General features: G+C 42.9%; 1 protein-coding gene across 1 annotated transcript in view; it reads left to right on the forward strand.

The window, feature by feature from the left end:
- The window catches only part of nav3 (neuron navigator 3), a 321,553-nt gene that overhangs the window by 204,871 nt on the left and 95,679 nt on the right, over window positions 1-21,003 (forward strand). Inside the window, 2 exon segments of the mRNA XM_061714666.1 lie at window positions 8,640-8,873; window positions 13,455-13,556. Of these exon segments, the coding sequence (XP_061570650.1) occupies window positions 8,640-8,873; window positions 13,455-13,556 (336 nt within the window).

Below are 21,003 nucleotides of genomic sequence, written 5' to 3' on the forward strand. Positions count from 1 at the left end.
CACATGTTAATGCTCAATAGTACACATATATGGTTCATTAATATATTTGCATTATACTAAGATGCATTCATTTTCAATGGCTTTTGTCCTTAATGGCTTTTTTCCCCTTACATTACTTTTACTTTTATACTTTAAGTAGAATTGAAACCAGTACTTTTATACTTTTACTTGAGTAAAAAACTTGAGTTGATACTTCAACTTCTACAGGAGTATTTTTAAACTCTAGTATCTATACTTCTACCTGAGTAATGAATGTGAATACTGAAGACACCTCTGCCCCGACGGCACCGAAGGTCGCGGTGAATGACTTTGTCTCCTTTTTGCAAAGTTAAAATAGGCTGACGCATATTTGTTGGGATATCTGGCGGACCGTCAGCATGTGACAGATGGACAACGGCAGATTCTAGTTTAAGGGATGCCAGTGGTTATTTTTATCCATCCATATCTCCAGCCAGTGCCAGACATTAAAGATCTCTTGTGTAAAAGAAATACTGTTGAGCCCACAGTTTAATGTTCATGTATAATTAAAATAAACGCACATCAACAGGCTAATGTCGGGGGCCGGGGCTCGTTTAAAGGTCGTACATCAACAAAATAAGGTCAATTTCCTCGTGCATATGTTGTCTCTGGCAAATTGGTACCACTTGTGATTGTAAGCTCCCGCTGCATTTGATCACTCCCTTCCAAAAGGAAGCAATCGCTCCAACAATTCATGAATTTCCCACTTTTTCCATACCATCGTCTCCACATGTGATTGATGTAATTAAAGCGTGCGGCATCTTCCTCGCCAGCTGGTGCTCTTATCACGACGTTCAGGATTTGACAGACGACCAACACCTTAAAGGGCTGTCCCATCTGGGAGCTGTGGCGTTGTGAAAAAACTGAAAAACACAGTGGAAATACTGCGGCCCGGCACAGACAAAATGATAACTACTGGTACACGTCGGCGCCCTTGGCCGTGGTTCTCTGCCCGTATCTCTTCCTTCTCCCTCAGTCTAGTATTCTGTGTGTTGTGCCCCATTTGCAGGGGAAGATGGTGGCCGAGCTGCTGACAGCCATGACAGATGGCAGTCTCTGTGTGTGCATGTTTGTTTTCTACTCTTTTATTCTTCAGAGGAGTCTCGGCCAGGGAAGATCAGTACCGAGCCATTGTCTCCCCCCGCATTTAATGGTACCTACAGTACAGCGCTGACGTGGGAAGTATTGGAATTAATCTTAGGAAGCAAGTCTCGTTCACATGCATGAGCTCCACAAAGACAGTCATTATGGAGTAACTGTATGTGGAAACTACATCACTGTACCTACATATGAGCCCTGCTTTCTACATTTATTACCAAAACTGATCCCGGCTCCAGTGTGGGTTTATATTCTGCACGTATGGAGAGCCGCAGCATATGCATGCCAATTCTGCCCATGACAAAACGCTGGCCGGGCCATCGAAAACTCCCCCCTGGATAAGAAATGGCTGTAATTACCATGAAGCGCTGAGGCAACTCAGGTAATTAATCTGCTGCTTCATGCAGACATGACCGACATATTCATCATTCTGCCCTCCTCTCCACTTTGGACCAGTTCACGCCCAGGACTGTGTGATCAGAGCCATGAAGACAAAAGACAAAATAAATAAATAAATGTTCTGCCCTAATATTGCTTTAATTTCCTCAGTTTTCAAGAGTAGCACTTTACCGGACAAATAAAAAGACCGAACTGTGGAGTTATAAAGCTATAAATCACAGAAAAATGCAGGAAACCCAACAGGTGAATCCAAAGAAGCCACAGCATGCGGGTCTGAGGTCTTGCAGAAGTCCGGCGAGCAAAGATGCCGACAACAACGGTGGCATGTGAGAGATTCCTGGTGGATAGCCGGGGTGTCAAAGTGTTTCCTGATGGTTAACAGTTAAACCTCTGAGCAGCAGGAACGCTTTCATGCAGGAATGTGGGCAGGTTGGTCCCAGCTGCTGCCAGGAGTTTCCTTAGCTGTCGTTTAGAGCACACAGACTGCTTCCACATTCAAATTAATTAAATTTACTGTATTTTCCGCACTATAAGGCGCACCTAAAAGCCTTTAATTTTCTCAAAAACCGGCAGTGCGCCTTATAATGCAGTGTGCCTTATATATGATCATTAACGGTAATTTCTGTTACTGTAGCCAGGGGGATTGTGGGTAATGTAGTTGGTGTCGCCGAAGTAACGGCGCTAAAAATGTCAGGAATCGTCACAGACGTTCAAGACAACAGCAGCGACGCTCACTCGCATAATGGAGACTTTGACGAGACGGAGCAAAGCTGGTTTTTTATTTTGTTAATAAAGTTTGACATACGGTACTTTTCTTCTTGTTTTTTTTTTTGCATTTGCTGTTGGATTTTGTAGCATTTCCTGTAGCGCAGCTCCATCAGGTAGATACGTAACTCAACCCCTGCCACTATAGTACGGTATTAGACCATATATTTAGTGCGCCTTATAATGCAGTGCGCCTTATAGTGCGGAAAATACTGTATTTGTTTAACCCCAATTCACAACAAAGGTCATCTCAAGGCACTGAAAACATTTTCAATACTGTCAAATAAAGGACAACCAGTTCAGTCCAGTTATATTGCAGTTCATTGTGATTTATTTAATCTAATTCACTCCGATAAAGTCCACACTCAAAATTCATAATGACAGTTCATGGAAAGTAAAACGGCGCAGCTGCGAATGCCGACAGATTGTATTGAATTGTCACTCAGCAGACTTCCCCCAGATCATCAGAAAGCACAAAACAACAGTGGGGAGGAAAAAAAAACAAGCATATCTAAAGTCAACTCTAAATATAAACTTGTGAAAAAGCAAAGATTTAGGCCTAATCTTAAAGGAAAAGAGGGGAGCTGGCTCCAAAAAAAGATGACAGATAGTCCAGGAATCACATATACACCTTCTGCCCAGGGGCAAGCGTTGGCTTGGGTTTGGTTTGGTTGGGTTGGGTTAATATGGAACTATAAGTTCTTAAAGGTGAGAAGGAGTTGGGCTCTGAAAGGTTTTATATGCAAGAAAAATTCCATCCTGGATTTTACATGAAGCCAAAAAACGGGAAGCCAAGATTTGGAGAAATGTGATCTGTCCTAGTTCTCTGAACTTCTGTTGGATTAGCTGGAGGCTGTCTAGAGTCATTTTGGGACTCCCTATTAATAATATAATATTAATAATTCCATCTTGAAGTAACAAATGCATTGACTGGTTTTCCTGCGTCGCTCTGAGCCACGATTGTCCTTGTTTTTACAGTGTTACCGAGGTGGAGGAAGGCTGCTCTACAAACCTGTTGAAATATGAGCAATTGTTATATGTGGAAGAGACATCATAAACAAACTTTAGTTGAAAGCGATAACCTTTCCAGCTTTCTCAAAGTCTGATTTGAAGATATGCAGCTCTAAATGAAACATTGGAGCCCCAGGGTTAGTGTTAGCGGCTTAGTGCTAAGGGGGTTGGGATTAGTGTTAGGAGGTTAGGGTTAGAGGGTTAGGGTTAGAGGGTTAGGGTTAGAGGGTTAGGGTTAGAGGGTTAGGGTTAGGGGGTTAGGGTTAGGGGGTTAGGGTTTGGGGTTAGGGGAATGGTTAGTGTTAGTGTTAGGGGGTTAGGGTTAGGATTGGGGTTAGGGTTAGGGGAAGGGTTAGTGTTAGTGTTAGGGGGTTATACGCTTAGGGATAGGGTCTGGGCTAGGTTTAAGGTTAAGGTTAGGGGGTTAGGGTTAGGGGAAAAGTTAGGGTTAGGGGGTTGGGGTTAGGGTTAGGGGATGGGTTAGGGTTAGGGAGTTAAGCCTAAGGTTAGGGGGTTAGGGTTAGTGTTAGGGTTAGGGGAAGGGTTAGTGTAAGTGTTAGAGGGTTAGGGAGTTAGGGCTTGTGTTAATGTTAGGGGGTTACGCTTAGGGTTAGGAGGTTAGGGGAAGGGGAAGAGTTAGGGTTAGGGGGTTAGGATTAGGGTTGGGGTTGGGGTTAGGGTTATGGTTAGGGGAAGGGAATCATCCTAAAGCTGTTTCTTATGTCACTGATACACGGCTAGGAGGAAAACAATACCAATGTGTTTCTTCTAAACTTCATCACAACGTTCTGTCATGAACATAGTGAGATTTTCTCTCACATGCTGTGCAGGTATATCATTTAAATCCAAAAGGTTATTAAAAATGATACGTTTGGGCAGTGAGGGAATAGCGACCCTCCTTCATTTTATGCCGTACGACCAAGATCAACGATATAAGATCCACGCACATTTCAAGAAAATCCTTAGTCTCAGCATCGACATGAATGCCCCACCGTTATAACAATTTCATTTTTACCCAGTGAGAAGTATAATTAAGAATAAATATCTGAATGTCATCTGTTCCCAAGTTTAAACCTAAATATGTAAGTACTGATCCAGTTCTATGGTAGCAGAGGCTGTAAACTCAACTTCAGTAATCAATATGTACGAACTCATGGAAACAGAGCAGCGAACGGAGGGACGTTCCTATACAGTTGTCTTTCTAACACCTTTTATTAACCATAAAGTTAAAATGACCTTGCCACTGTTGACGCTGACAGAAGATGACCATCTATCCTCCCTTTCAGCCGTTATTTTGAAATCATGACGTCACGGGGAGTATGGCCTTGCAGACGGGTAAAAACTCAGAACGATGAGACTTTAGCATATTTGTATTTTTCCAAAAATTAGTTGCGTTGATGGAAATCTGAGTTTGTTATTCAAAACATGCATGCTCACATAGACCGGAACTCTGTTCTTTCTGTTTATTATTTCATTTTTTTTTAATAGATCTACAAACAAATGGAGGAACACATTGAACCAATCACAATCAACTCCTTGGGGGAAATAGTTTTCCAAACAATTTGATTGTTGATGGGGTTGGAACGACAATTATGTTAGTTTGATTTAATATGGACATATTTCCGTCTGTGCCAGCGCCTTCGTACACGTTTGTCTACATGTCCCACTATTCACAGAGATACTTCAATTCATTTGTAAGTGAATTAAAGTCTGATCAGTCTACAGTGAGGAGCAGTTTGCCTGGCGGCTGAGTTTCTTTCCCCCAAAGATTTATGGACTCAGTTGACAGAACTGACACTCAAATATTTTATGAGTTGGAAGGCCCTGAAACAATCTCTTCCTTCTTTTATCATGGTGGATGCATGATTACCCACAGCATGGACGGTTCAGGGCCTCCGCACACTATCTATATTGATCAATAAAAACACATTTTATTTCACTTTACAGTTTTAGCTTCCAACCAGATGGTGTTTTATTATTATTATTGTTATTATTATTATTGGTAATGGAAAAGGAAAGCACCATGTTTGAAGACGGGCTGTTATCTTCAAGGATAAAACCAGCACAGCAAATGTTCTCCGCCTTTATTCCTGCAGGAATTCGGTTACGACCACATGACATTTTGAACATAATAGCTTCCCGAGTCACGTTTGTTTGCTCTGTGTTTACAACAGAAGAACAGAGACTAAATTATTCATCGATTTGGAATTGAAGACATGGCTCTCTGTATGATTCGAGTGCACGTTTCTGATTCAGAAGCAGGCTGGATGGTGAAATAGAACAACAGTAATTGGAATTTTTTTTGCATCCTCAGTGTAAAGCCAAGTAACAGCAAAGCCTAGAACAAGCAAAACTGCATGTTTGTGCTAAAAATGACGCGTCAAAGTGAGAGACTCTTCACTCTTTTTGTGAGGGTCAGACGGAGAGGAAAAGAGATTCAGCTTGACGATGAGATGAGACGGGATAAGACATCGGACTGTGATGGAAGACGGGAGATGTCTTTAATGACTCCAGTCTGTGAATTGGAGGGACATTTGGCGGTAGCCTCTGTTTTTCTTGGGGGAGCTGACTTCTTTTTTTTTTTAAATATATATTTGTGATATATATATATATATATATACCAAAAGTCATATCTCGATATTTTCTAGCTGGATGGCGATACTGGATATATATCGATATTTTTTCTGTGCCATAATTAGGGTTTCCCCCAAAGCATTATAGCATAGCATCTCTGTTAGCTTCATTTTTTTTAGTTTTAATACAATGCCTCGTGCCAAATGTCACACAGGTACATTTATTAACAGAGGTCTGCACAATATCAAAATGTATAAAACAAATGAAATAAAAATAAACTGCCTGCATATATAGAATAAAAATGCTTCTTGAATAAAATAAAATAAATATCCCTTTCCTGCATAATGATTAAATTAAAATACACTGTGCAATTAATACAATGTAGACAGTAACAGGCAGACTTTTCCACTGAGGTTGACAGTTGTGCAAATAACAAAACATTTGTGCAAATCTCAAATAAAACATTCAAGTCAATTTGTCACAAAATAAGCTATATCAAAATCAAATTTTTTCTTTTTTTTTTTTTTTTTTTTAAATCGATATATATGATATTGTCTCGTACCATATCGCGTTTGAAAATATATCGATATATATTAAAATCTCGATATATCACCCAGCCCTATATACACACACACGTGCCCGGGTGTGTGTGTGTGTGTGTTTATGTTTGCCCAGTAGTACCCTCGATGTTTTCTCGAGAACTGCATTTCAATGGAGATCCATGAATTAAATTAACCTGCCAGAGAACTAGATGTTAAACTCTGAGCTCATTAGCAACAGCAGCTGAAAGCATATTCATATCCAGCATTGCTCAGCAATAAGCAGCTCCCTGCTGTCAGCGTGGCTTTCTCCCCCACTGAGCTCCTGGCAAAGTCCTAAATGGTCTCCATCAGGATTTATTTTTGGTTTTTAGCTCTGCTTTATAACCAATAATAAAGTGAAGCAAAGATGCTCAAAAGGCAATCGAGCGTACGGGAAATGTTTGAAATAGCTGAAGTGCAAACTTTCACGATGCTCAGAGACTTCCAGGGATTCGTGGCATCTCTGTGGGAACATGCATTTAAATAGATTTTATTTCCCCTCATTTTTGGGGGGGCGGGGAGTTTTCCATGCTCGTTTCAGCACCTGCACTCCCTCAGTGTGTGTGTGTGTGTGTGTGAGAGAGCCCTCACACACTCTTGTTCTCTGTGCTGCTGCACATAAATAAAAGCTGATTTATGAGCTGGATTTTTGTTAAATGATTCTGATTCCTGCCTGGTAGCAAACTGATTTCTGTAGCTTCACATTTGTCTGTCATCCTTTGGCAGATAAGCGGCTCTCTGTCATCCGTCCCAACACTTTTGACGCGGCATTGTCGATGTCATTTTGTGTTTGCTGGTCACACAAAGTATTGATGGAGACGTGTCGCGAATATGGCTGGCATCCCTGCCCTTCTCATGTTTTCACTTGGCATTGCAGGGGCACGGTGTCCTGTCGTCTCTCACACACACACACACACACATGCACACCCCCCCCCCCCCCCACACACACACACACACACACATGCACACGTTGTCACACCTCTGCCTACTGTCTGTGAGGTGCTGCTGTAAGATGGCATTGCATTTGTCATTTAATGACGGCCAGTGTGCAGAAGCTTCTCCCCCTTTGTCCCCAATATCTGCTTTCCTTTTCAAACTGCATCATCTACTAAAGTCATTCATTTTCTAAATTAAACAGAATTGTCAGAAGATATAATGGCATTGCTTTAATGGAAAAAGGTAATATGTTAGGAATTGTTTGCTTTTTATAATAAAGATATGCTGCACATCCTATTGTATGGATGTAATGATGGGTGTGACTGGACCACAAAACAGCAGCTTATCCTTAAAGCCCCAAATCAGAGGATTTGTTGAGATTCCTATCAGGTTTCGCCTTTTTGTCATCATTTGGATGCAGTACACCCGTTTTCCCAGCAGAGAGCGCTGCAGTGAGGATCCATCTCTCTTCAGATCCACTCTAATTGCAGGGACTCGTCTGCAAGGGATCACTTGAGTTCATCCTTGTTAGTAGCGACAGAAGAACTTCAAACCGCTCAGCAGGAATGACACAATCAATGAATATTTCAGAATAACTAGCAGAGGCTGAGGAATGTGGTGTAGGTGTTTTTGCTATGTAAAGTCTAGACATATTAAGCTTTTTTTGTTTTTTTGTTAGTTTTTTTGCATTCTCAAACTTTCCATTCCCTATAAATGCTCAAGGATATGGTATTTGTTTTGATATGAGCTTTTTGTATTTCCTCTTGACAAATTCACTTGGTGGAAAACTCCCTTCCTCCCTTCACTCCCATCTCTTTGAGATGCACTGTGAAGGTCTGACATGTGCCCTCACGGGAGCTCCCTCTTCCTTCCCCTTTCTAACTTCAACACAGCATGCTAGAAGAAGCAGCATTTTTGGAAACTCACACACGTACAGTATGAGTACACACACACACACACACACACGCACACACACACGCACACACACACACACACACACAAACATATCAAGTAATGGTAGAAGACACATGTGATGTGAGGAGAGTGGGGCTCAACTCAACTGTAGAGAGATGCTTTCTGCATATATGATAGATCTTTTCACCTGAACAATTTTCCCCTTTGCACAAAAACACACTTCCCGGCACCTTTTCCAAGACCTTTATATTCCTACTAGAGCTTAACAGCAGTTAAGTAGATGAAAACTGGTGTTTAAGTCTAAAAAAATGACTTTTCCTGTCTCGCTTTCTGTCTCCAAAGTACGCTAGAAACCACCTTCGACACCACGGTAACCACCGAGGTCAACGGGCGGAGTCTACCCACGCTCACCACGCGCTCCTCCCCCATGGCTTGGCGTCTGGGCCAATCTCAAGCCCCGCGTCTCCAGGCGGGCGACGCCCCTTCGATGCCAAGCACCTATTCTTCTCCGCGGACGAGCACAGCGGGTGCCAGCAGCAACGCGGGGCGCTACAGTGGGCACTCGGATCCCTCCAGGTTGGTGTGCTGGCAGGCAATAGTAACTGGGGGGGGGGGGGCTTTCATGTCATATTTTATGTTTGACACCCAAAGTGCAAAATAGACATTTCAAATCAGTCAACCAGTGTTCCTATAACAGCCACACTGTTCCTGTAACAGCCACACTGTTCCTGTAACAGCCACACTGTTCCTGTAACAAACACACTGTTCCTGTAACAAACACACTGTTCCTGTAACAAACACACTGTTCCTGTAACAAACACACTGTTCCTGTAACAAACACACTGTTCCTATAACAGCCACACTGTTCCTGTAACAGCCACACTGTTCCTGTAACAAACACACTGTTCCTGTAACAAACACACTGTTCCTGTAACAACCACACTGTTCCTGTAACAGCCACATTGTTCCTGTAACAGCCACATTGTTCCTGTAACAGCCACACTGTTCCTGTAACAACCACACTGTTCCTGTAACAGCCACACTGTTCCTGTAACAGCCACACTGTTCCTGTAACAACCACACTGTTCCTGTAACAGCCACACTGTTCCTGTAACAGTCACATTTTTCCTGTAACAGCCACACTGTTCCTGTAACAGTCACATTGTTCCTGTAACATCCAAACTGTTCCTGTAACAGCCACATTGTTCCTGTAACAGCCACATTGTTCCTGTAACAGCTCCATTGTTCCTGTAACAGCCACACTGTTCCTGTAACAGCCACACTGTTCCTGTAACAGCCACATTGTTCCTGTAACAGCTCCATTGTTCCTGTAACAGCCACACTGTTCCTGTAACAGCCACACTGTTCCTGTAACAACCACATTGTTCCTGTAACAACCACACTGTCCCTGTAACAACCACACTGTTCCTGTAACAACCAATTTGTTCCTGTAACAGCAACACTGTTCCTGTAACAGTCGCACTGTTCCTGTAACAGCCACACTGTTCCTGTAACAACCACACTATTCCTGTAACAGCCACACTGTTCCTGTAACAGCCACACTGTTCCTGTAACAGCCACACTGTTCCTGTAACAGCCACACTGTTCCTGTAACAGTCACATTTTTCCTGTAACAGCCACACTGTTCCTGTAACAGTCACATTGTTCCTGTAACATCCAAACTGTTCCTGTAACAGCCACATTGTTCCTGTAACAGCCACATTGTTCCTGTAACAGCTCCATTGTTCCTGTAACAGCCACACTGTTCCTGTAACAGCCACATTGTTCCTGTAACAGCTCCATTGTTCCTGTAACAGCCACACTGTTCCTGTAACAGCCACACTGTTCCTGTAACAGCCACACTGTTCCTGTAACAGCCACATTGTTCCTGTAACAGCTCCATTGTTCCTGTAACAGCCACACTGTTCCTGTAACAGCCACACTGTTCCTGTAACAACCACATTGTTCCTGTAACAACCACACTGTTCCTGTAACAACCACACTGTTCCTGTAACAACCAATTTGTTCCTGTAACAGCAACACTGTTCCTGTAACAGTCGCACTGTTCCTGTAACAGCCACACTGTTCCTGTAACAACCACACTATTCCTGTAACAGCCACACTGTTCCTGTAACAGCCACACTGTTCCTGTAACAACCACACTATTCCTGTAACAGCCACACTGTTCCTGTAACAGCCACACTGTTCCTGTAACAGCCACACTGTTCCTGTAACAGCCACATTATTCCTGTAACAACCACATGGTTCCTATAATAACCACACTGTTCCTGTAACAACCACATGGTTCCTGTAACAGCCACACTGTTCCTGTAACAGCCACACTGTTCCTGTAACAACCACATTGTTCCTGTAACAACCACATTGTTCCTGTAACAACCACACTGTTCCTGTAACAGCCACACTGTTCCTGTAACAACCACATTGTTCCTGTAACAACCACACTGTTCCTGTAACAGCTCCATGGTTCCTGTAACAGCCACATGGTTCCTGTAACAGCCACATTATTCCTGTAACAACCACATGGTTCCTGTAACAGCCACACTGTTCGTGTAAAAACCACATGGTTCCTGTAACAGCCACACTGTTCCTGTAACAGCCACATTATTCCTGTAACAGCCACACGTTTGGCTCATCCAAAACATGCGTCATGGTCTACATATTGATCTGGCTTTACGCCAGATGAGCTCTGAAAAACAGCACAGATGAACCCAGCACTTTTGTAAACCATGTGCTTTTAGATAATCTTGCCTAGTCTTTAGAAAATGTCCATAACTGACTAAGACGAGTAAGTGTCATATGATGATATTTTAAACTCTAAGATGAACAATTCATTAAAAACAAGATGACTTTAAAGAATGGCTGGGTGGGCATTAAGAACATTTAAGCTGGATTTCACTCTCAGAAAAAGATTATCTTTTTTAAGATGATAAAATGTTGCATCTCTTTCACACGTGTGAGGTTGGGGGTGCAGTCGGTTCTGCAGTCAGCTGCTGGGCAGCAGCACTGAGCTTCCTTAGCACATGATTTCAGCAGTGATTCAGCAGAGTATCTGCAGCCCTCTTCAGACCTGCTGCAAATACACACGGCTGTACGTCTGTATTCACAGCGGCAGAACCACGACTCATTAAAAGTCTACTTTTCTGACAATTAATCGAATTAAATTGATTCAAATCAATTTGAACTGAACTCATATTACTGTTAGAGACCACAGTTCCTCACTAATACTGGATTTAAATGCACTAATAAGGACGATCGCATGTCTTTGGGTTGAGGACTAATATACAAGGTTTTACTTAACTTTAACTTTATACAATCCCATTTTGAAGGTCTTTTTGACAATAAAGGAGTTTATTCCAAAGGCACCCTGACGTCTGTGGTTATCTATATATTCATACAGCCATCAAGGCCTCTGTCGTTTTTTGTTGTTAGTTTTTTTTTCTTCCTGAACATAAATACAAATAGCTTGCTGAAATCCACTGGCTTCAACCTTGAATGCTAACAGAAATAATACATTTGCATAAACCTTGAGGGCTCTCAGTAAACTGACAGACTGCCTCAATGACAAAAGTTTTTCATTTTTTAATGCACGGAACGTCTCAACACATCTGCAAGAGCGCCTACTCTTCTTTTAACTCTCATTCACTCAATGCTAAGAAATGCCCTGAACAACGGGAAAAAGGGTTGAAAAGCCATTCAATTCAATTCAATTTTATTTGTATAGCGTCTAATACAGTGCCCATACATACACAGACTCCCGTACTAGCACTCATACGTACTTGGCTTCCACATGCTCTTAAGATAAAAAAAAATGTTAAAAGGAGAAAATCAGTGCATTTACATGGGAAGTTTAATTCCTCTTTAATTCAGAATTAAAATTAAATCTGATTTAAAATGAGTAAAAATTACCATGTAAAGACCTAATTCCGAATGAAAATGGCCATTCCGAATTAAACTTAAAGGAGCATGAGGCAGGATTGATGCAGGATTTATGAAAATAATTCATATACGTTTTAAGTTTTCTAGTAATAATGTCGGATAAAGCGTTCCAAACCAAAAAGAATGAGTCCTCTAGTGTATCTCTCCGTTGCCTTGAACAGGCTGTGTGCTGCAAAATGTGCTGCAATTCGGTCCCGAATTTCCCGCGCTGGGCTGCTGATGTGACGTCACATGACCCTGCATGCACGTTCTCCCCGTTCTCCCGTGCCGGCTTCACTGTTGGCTGCAGTACCCCCGACGGCCGTCGTGGTGAAGGGTGGCGCTAGAGAGTCTCATTTCTTAAAAGGAGCCTCATGCTCCTTTAATTCCGAAGTAAGTGGCTGGTTTATTCCAATTTTAAATCCGAATAGAATAATTCCAGATCATGTATTCACTCATTCAGCTTTAAATTAATTCCGGTCTTTCTTTCTGCTCGTTCCCTCGCCCGTCTGTCTCCATGACGCTTATATTCCACGCTGGGCTGGTTTTCCAAACAAAGTTTCAGGATGGCAGCACGCAGTAAACGCTGGTCAAGAGCAGAGACCATTTATTTAATAAATAGCTTGGAGGACCTGGAAATAATTAAAAGAACACGTGGCAGGAAACATAAAAATTGTGAGCTTTTCAAAGTTGTAGCGGCTAGGTTTGGTTTTTTTTTGGTAAATACGAAAAGACGTCCGCCCCCCTATCCAATCAGAACCTTCCCAACCCCCAGACCTGTAGAGGAATTGGAGAAAGACCATCAAACGTGTTTTCCATGTAAACCTCAATCGGAATTACTATTTCCATGTATACTCGGAAAATAGTTTAATTCTGAATTATTTAATTCTGAATAATTCATTCCGAATTAAAAAACGTCATGTAACCGTGGCCATGTGAGTATTGGGGTAAAAAATCTCTAGGATTAAGGATGAGTCCAAACAGAAAGTGCAGTCACTGAGAGTAAAGAGTAATTAACTGAATTATTAACTCACTTAATTCAGCACGAATGTCCTTCCCTATGAGCCATGTCTGATCCTGCCACTTTCATCACTGCCACATATGCATCGGTTGTATTTTATCCCTGAGTTTGAAGGCCACGCCAACAATGCACACTGATCAAACAGATATTTATGTTGCAGCTCGGAGGTTTAAGTTTCCGTATTGGCTCTCCTTTCCCAGGTACCTGTCAGACGGCGGCCTACACCTGTACGCCAGGAACACGGGCCGAGCCTCGGACGTGGCCCAAAGAGGAAGCAAAGAGATGCAGGGCGACGTAGACAGGTACGGGCGGACCGTCGGTGCTGCTGTTGCTGATGTTAAGTCCTCCAGTCAGCTGGTGCAGGTTCAGGTTCCACATGCTCAGGACTTGTTATTGACGGATTCAATTGTTAAATAGCGAACTGTCTTTGCTCGGTGGTTTTGATTGGGAGCATTTACCCAGAGTTCCTCCCAAAGGCATCGATCTGTGAGATAAATAGTGATATCTTGACAAACTCGTGAGGTTTTACTCTGCAGTCAACGGTGCGTGTCCTTGACAAATGGGATGAACTGTGGTAAGAATGAAAGATGGTTTTCAGTTAAATGAAGATGATGGAACCAACTCACCATTAAAGCGTTTGTCTTGTTGCAACCATTGCATTCAAACCTGCGTCTGAAACCATGCATTTGCCTATTTTGCCTGGGCAGTGCAAGAATCCTCTATTTTATTGACATCTCTGTGCACTGTGCATATGTGGCATACTTGCACATGGGAAAAAACAATGTTGGTAAGCGTTATTTACGGTGGCCGAGACCCGCCATTGCTGAAAATAAAAGAAACGCTGCGAATAAAAAAAAACGCTGCTGCAAATAAAATAAACGCTGCTGCAAATTAAAAAAAAAAACGACGCAAATCAAAAAGCCACAACAGAAGTGAATTACCGGGGACTATTTTTGCCGATGCACCAGTGTTTTTTACGTGAGAGGAGAAGAAGATGACGAAGAGGACGTAAGTGAAAAGGAAGAAATAAAAAGAGTGAGGAATAAGAAGAACAACGAATGAGAAAATAAGTGAAAAGGTTAGTGTTCAACGTCGCTACGTGTAATTTTTAATGTGCAACACCGGTGCATCGGCAAAAATAGTCCCCGGTAATTCACTTCCGTTGTGGCTTTTTTATTTGTGTCGTTTTTTTATTTTATTTGCAGCGCGGTTTATTTTATTTGCAGTGGGGTTTCTTTATAGTTTCAGCGTTTCTTTTATTTGCAGCAGCGTTTCTTTTTGTTTGCAGCGTTTATTTTATTTGCTAAGCGTTTATTTGATTTGCAGCGGCGCTTGTTTCTGTTTGCAGCGTTTATTTGATTTGCTAAGCGTTTATTTTATCTGCAGCGGCGTTTGTTTCTGTTTGCAGCGTTTATTTTATTTGCAGCTGCGTTTCTTTTTGTTTGCAGCGTTTATTTTATTTGCTAAGCGTTTATTTTATTTGCAGCGGCGTTTGTTTCTGTTTGCAGCGTTACTTTTATTTTCAGCAATGGCGGGTCTCGGCCACCGTAGTTATTAGATGCAAAGCTTCCTCGGGTATGAAGGTGAAATGTAAGAGAGGAGAAACTATTAAGCGCTGGTAAAGACCTTGCAGCTTTCGACGACAAACCTGGCGGACACCCTGAACTCTGACAAAGGTGAAAACCAAAAAGCAAGCGGCCCCCTGTGAGAAATAAAAAGTTCACGCCCTTTAGAGGTGAAGCTGAAAAACAAACATGAAAAAAAGCCCCACTGGTTCAAGATCAAAGACTGAACGAGGTGAAAAGTGGAGACATGCTGCTGATTTTTGGCTGTCAAGTTAAGACTGTGATGACAGGTCTCAAGAGCTTTGCCGGGACCCGACTGACGCAGTGACATTTCCCAGGGTCACAACTTCTGCTTCTGCCAGGATTTTAATGGCAGGCGAGTCTTTAGAGCAGCAGAGGTGTGAGAACCAGACGGGCCTCTCAAGGCCGGGCTGGCTTCAGGGAGATGTGATCACTTCTGACGCTGCTTTATCGATCACAAAAACCTGGCAGGGAAATGGGTTTTTGAGTCACTTTTTACCAGCAAAAGAAGATGGAGGAGGAGAACCAAATTCGAGTTGTAAAAAAAAATCAGGAAGGGTGGTGGATTTTATCATATGGGGACAGATAATTTGTGCTGATTACAAATAATATAATATATTACAAATAATAGCAGTGACCAAAACACCTGCAGAAATACTGCAGGAATGACATAGCAGCAGTTAAATGCAGCCTTCTGTAAGCTTTAAATATCCACTGGGCTTACATCAAATACATCAAAACACAACAATAAAAAACAGTTTTCTGAACTTATCAATATGACTCTGTCCTTCACAGGATAAGTAACATGGATCACTGCAAAAACTCACAATCTTAACAAGAATATTTGTCTTATTTCTAGTTAAAATGTCTTATTTTAGTAAAATAAATCTCATTACACTTAAAACAAGACTCATCACTGGAAAAAACAACTATTTTCACCTGTTTCAAGTAGATTTTCACTTGAAATAAGTAGAAAAATCTGCCAGTGGAACAAGATTTTTTTGCTTGTAATGAGAAGATAAATCTTGTCCCACTGGCAGATTTTTCTACTTATTTCAAGTGAAAATTTACTTGAAACAGGTGAAAATTGTCAAATAAGTTATTTTTTTGGTGTTATTTTTCTGGTGATGACTCTAAATGTTGAAATAGCAGTAAAACCACATTCATTGATGAAATGACATAAGGGATGGAAAGGAGGGATGGCAGTTTTACAGGGGGGATGATTTGGACCATTTTTATTTCAGGGGGGGTGATTTGGACCGTTTTTATTTCAGGGGGGATGATTTGGACCATTTTTATTTCAGGGGGGATGCCATCCTCCCTCATCCCCCCTCAACTCCAGTACTGGTTACGGTGCATAAGAATAAAAGCTAAACCTGCGACGCGCCTCAGCCAGCGTCTGCGTCGCTGAATGTTTTGCAGAAGTGTATTTCACCTTGCTTTCATGTACATCCAGAAATGTTTCTTTTCCCTCAGCTAAAGTCTGTCTTAGCACTTTGGCCCCGAGGGCTGCTGGGAAAATATTGACGCCTGCTTCTGCTTGAGATGCCTGCGGGCACCGGACTCCCAGAAGGATCCCGACTTGAACTGTGAAACCTTGTTTTTCTCTCCGACTCCGTTTCTCCCTTTTTCTTTACAAAACTTGTATGAATGTGGACAGAAATACCCAACACTTTCCTCAGCCACCGCCCCCCCCTCCCTGTGCTGAGTGATCTTAGGAAGCTGTTGTTTTTCTCTGTTAAAAAAAGCAAAAGGGGGGAGATGTATTCTTGTCACCAGACTTCACACCTCAACCTGACTCTCCCTCTGCAGGACAAGATTTGTCCTACATGTCTTCTTTATCCCAGTGTGCTTTTCCTTACCCCACCGCCCTCCTCCCGCAGCTTAAAGTAAAGTATAAGAAAGTATAAGATTAATCCCATATATGTTTTTGCTGCCTTTGAGCCCATGTGCAGCTTAGCTTCTGCAAAGGAAAGCATTTACGGCTGTCATGCATACAGCTTACATCTAAAGTCTAACATCTAAACATTGTTTATGTTGTGTTTATGTAATAATTACTCGGGGGTCATGTTCTGGGTTTCTGGAAAGCGCCTAGAGACAACTTCTGTTGTAATAGACGCTATATGAATAAAATTGAAATTGAAAATTGAAAATTAAAGTCAAGACAATAACTGTCTTTTATGAATTAGCGACTTTAAATGGTATGGTAGATTGGTGGTTAGCACTGTTGCCTCACAGCAAGAAGGTCCCCGGTTCAACTCCCAGGCCCAGCAGGGTCTTTCTGTGTGGAGTTTGCATGTTCTCCCCGTGCTTGCGTGGGTTCCCTCAGGGTACTCCGGTTTCCTCCCACACTCCAAAAACATGCCTAGTAGGTTAATTGGTGATTAGAAATTGCCCGTAGGTGTGAGTGTGAGTGTGTCTGGTTGTATCTATGTGTCCCAGTGATGGACTGGCGACCTGTCCAGGGTGTAACCCCGGCCTCTTGGCCGAAATTCGCTGACATAGGCTCCAGCAGACCCGCGTGACCCTGCAGAGGATAAAGCGGGTATAGATAATGGATGGATGGATGGATGGATGGCTATAAATGAGTCCCGGTGTTGTTTTGCCCCCAGTCACGAGCTATCATTTGGACATGGCGCACATCCATGCACACCTTCCTTCGTTCTCCACCTCAGTCGGACATGAGCCCATCGGCGTGCTCCCAGTTCTCCCAGCACCCTGGCAGAATGCTGGGAGGCAGAACGTGGGAGTCAGCCTGTGTGCATTAACCCGAGCTCTCTCGAGACTCATTACATGCTTCTCTCCTTCCATAACGACTCCCCCGGCTGCTATCCGCGCCAGCTTGATACCCAACCAGCACAAGCCCTTGGGACAATAATCGAGATAGATGGAACCATCTATCAATGGATGGATAGAAAGAGTGTGATGAAGTAGAGAGACAAAAATACTCTTTGTCATAAGGTAAATTCTGCCCAAATCAGGAGAACAGAAGCTCAGGTCTTTCCTCTGCTCAGTGTGTTTCACAACAATGGTCAACTCGGCCGTGGCTGAAAGCTCCTCTCTTCTCTAAAAATATCCTCCTGTCATGAAACATTGATGAATGCATGCTTGTGGCTACACCGTCAAGAAAAGACAGCATAGGAGAATGTTTTGACACCGACAGGCTCCCCTTCCTCAGCAGAGGCATGAATAAGTAACAGGGCTTTGCTTTTAGCGTCCTGATGTCTGGAGCGTGTGGTCCCGTCTCTTTGCCTCTCTCAGCTGGACTGTGGCAGCTGGCTTTCTTTTTTTGATATGATTATTTCTTTGGCTTGAAGCTTTGTTGGTTTGGAGACAAGTTTGTGTCTGAATGTGGGCTGCAGTTGTGTCGCTTGTCCTTGACGACATCTTTGGTTCCTACATGTGCGTTGCTGAGCAGCAGGATTCAGGCTGTCAGTCTGAGCAACAGTGTCAGTCTTGGTGAAGCTTCGATGTTTTTTCAAGCAGTGAGCAAATTTGGAGGAGAGAGCTTTTACTGTCAAAGGCAAAACTAGTCATTAGAGAAGTTTCTGCAGCACTCCTCTCCGCCACCGGCACTGCCGAGGAACAGAATATCCTCTCTTCCACCTGAAACTACCTCAGCGCTTCTGCTCTCTAAGCTTTTGGAAGTATTCTTTTTGTAGGATTTTATTTCAGTTTCCTTCCATTCCTCACACATATATCTTTTTGAATATTTTAAACTTAATCAAATGCATTCAGGCACACAATATACAGGCGATGGTAATTTGAAGCTGCTTTGTTGCTGATTTCAGCAGCCAGCTGTGTGGACTGTGCGCGGTAATGCATGCATGTGGCTCCTTGTTTGTGCAGGTGCTCGTGTACAGACACAGTTCCTAAGCAGAATATGCTAATGTTGTTCCTTACGACCACACACTAATTAGCTATCATGAAGTCCAAAGGATACATGTTCCTGTGTTTTGTTCTTTTGCATTATTTTAACTCTGCTTTCGGACCGGGTTGGTAACAAGGTTGGTAACACGGCTGGTAACAGGGCTGGTAACAAGGCTGGTAACAGGGCTGGTAACAGGGCTGGTACCAGGGTTGGTAATAGGGTTGGTAACAGGGTTGGTTACAGGGCTGGTAACAGGGTTGGTAACAGGGTTGGTACCAGGGTTGGTAATAGGGTTGGTAACAGGGTTGGTTACAGGGTTGGTAACAGGGTTGGTAACAGGGTTAGTAACAGGGCTGGTAACAGGGCTGGTAACACGGTTGGTAACAGGGCTGGTAACAGGGCTGGTAACAGGGTTGGTAACAGGGCTGGTAACAGGGTTGGTAACAGGGCTGGTAACAGGGTTGGTAACAGGGTTGGTAACAGGGCTGGTAACAGGGCTGGTAACAGGGTTGGTAACAGGGCTGGTAACAGGGTTGGTAACAGGGCTGGTAACAGGGCTGGTAACAGGGCTGGTAACAGGGTTGGTAACCAGGTTGGTACCAGGGTTGGTAACAGGGCTGGTAACAGGGCTGGTAACAGGGCTGGTAACAGGGTTGGGGGCAGGGCTGGTACTATTACTTTAAGAAATCTTCCTCTCCTTGTGCAACAAACATCTCAATAATATCTTTATTAAATCGTGTCTTCAACTACATTCAGACCTTTGCCTTGAACAGAACATACTGTGTATTATATCTCTCTATTTTTGATATACTGTGTTTTTTCAGTATGATCATGGCTTGAAAGTGGGCTGAGCTGTTGGGTGCAATCGCTAGTATGTGCAGAGCAACGCTGGCGTGTGCTGTTACCTCTCTGTTTCCGTATCCCAGGCTGTCAGCAGGATGGTCTCTGGGTAATGTGTAAATTACAGCTCTATCTGTACCCGGTGGTGCCCTCAACTTCACAGTGTATCCGAGATATTTCTCACCAGCCACAAAGACGTTACTCATGTCAGAAAGATGTAACTCCATATAAGGACAATTTCACACTTATGCAACATTTGAAGTCATATTTTCAAGAATGATAAATCTTCTGTTTTGTATGGATGGATGGTTTACATCTACTGACAGCTAAAGATATTAACATATGCTTGAACACACGTTTGCGAACAAGCTGTGGAGATGTTGATCCTCAGAGACAAACAGAGCCTGGGCTTGTTGGCCCAGTAGGTGATCTTTCCACCTGGCCCCGTCAGGACGGACACCTGGGTGACGTGGCTGACGGACTAATGCAGGATCGGTTCAGAGTTGCCCGTCTGTCTGTCTGAATGCTGACGCTCCCCATATGGTCAAGTCTGGAGTACGGTCATCTGAGCCTCCACGCCTGCCATGTGCTATGATTTGACTGGTTTGTGTCCCACCTCAACCCTCCTAATGACCCCTCTAGCCAAGCACTATCAATCCAAGCTTCCTTCTCTTCAGGGATCAGTCTGCTGCAGGAGACCCCCGTTGTCTTCTTGGCAAACAACTGGCCCTGAAGAGGTTGCTGGTCCATCACAGGCTATAGACAAACAACAACTTATCCATATGCTCAAATATAGAAACAGCGGTTACGCTTCCACACATGTTATTAGACAGTTGGGAAAAACCAGAGTACCTAGTAAAAAACACTTCCGGCTTCTTCCAGCTGTTGTCAGTGATCCCAGCCTCACCTGAGCTGGAGAAGAAAATGGAAAATACCAGAGAAGATGCTGATTATCTCCATCCATCCCAGCTTCTAAACCCACGTCTCTCAACCCCTTCTGTTCATACAAGCTGCTGGACTGCATGTGTGTTACAGGAAATATGACTCACCTTAAAGGGAACATGAAGAAAAATAAAGTTTTCTGGGCTTCTCTGCATATGTTTGTACGGAAGAGTATTAGGGCCAGGCACGAGAAAAATAAAAGTAATATTTTAGAGGAGGAAGATTTTTTTTTTCATTATGCGTCAAAATCTTGAGAAAAAATTTGAAATGTCGAGATTAATTTTGAAGTACAATTTCGAGAAAAAAGTCAAAATGTTGAGACGATATTGATTTGAAACACATATCACACATATGCAGCTGCATAACTTCAGAAACGTCCCCTTAACGTTCCACTCCAAGGATGTTAGTTAGTTAGTTAGTTAGTTACCGTATTTTCGCGACCATATGGCGCACTGTGTGGAAAGGCGCACCCTCAGTTTTGTGTGTCATTTTTGGTTTTAAAACACACAT

This window comes from Cololabis saira, chromosome 23, assembly GCF_033807715.1.
Source record: "Cololabis saira isolate AMF1-May2022 chromosome 23, fColSai1.1, whole genome shotgun sequence".
Lineage (NCBI taxonomy): Eukaryota > Metazoa > Chordata > Actinopteri > Beloniformes > Belonidae > Cololabis > Cololabis saira.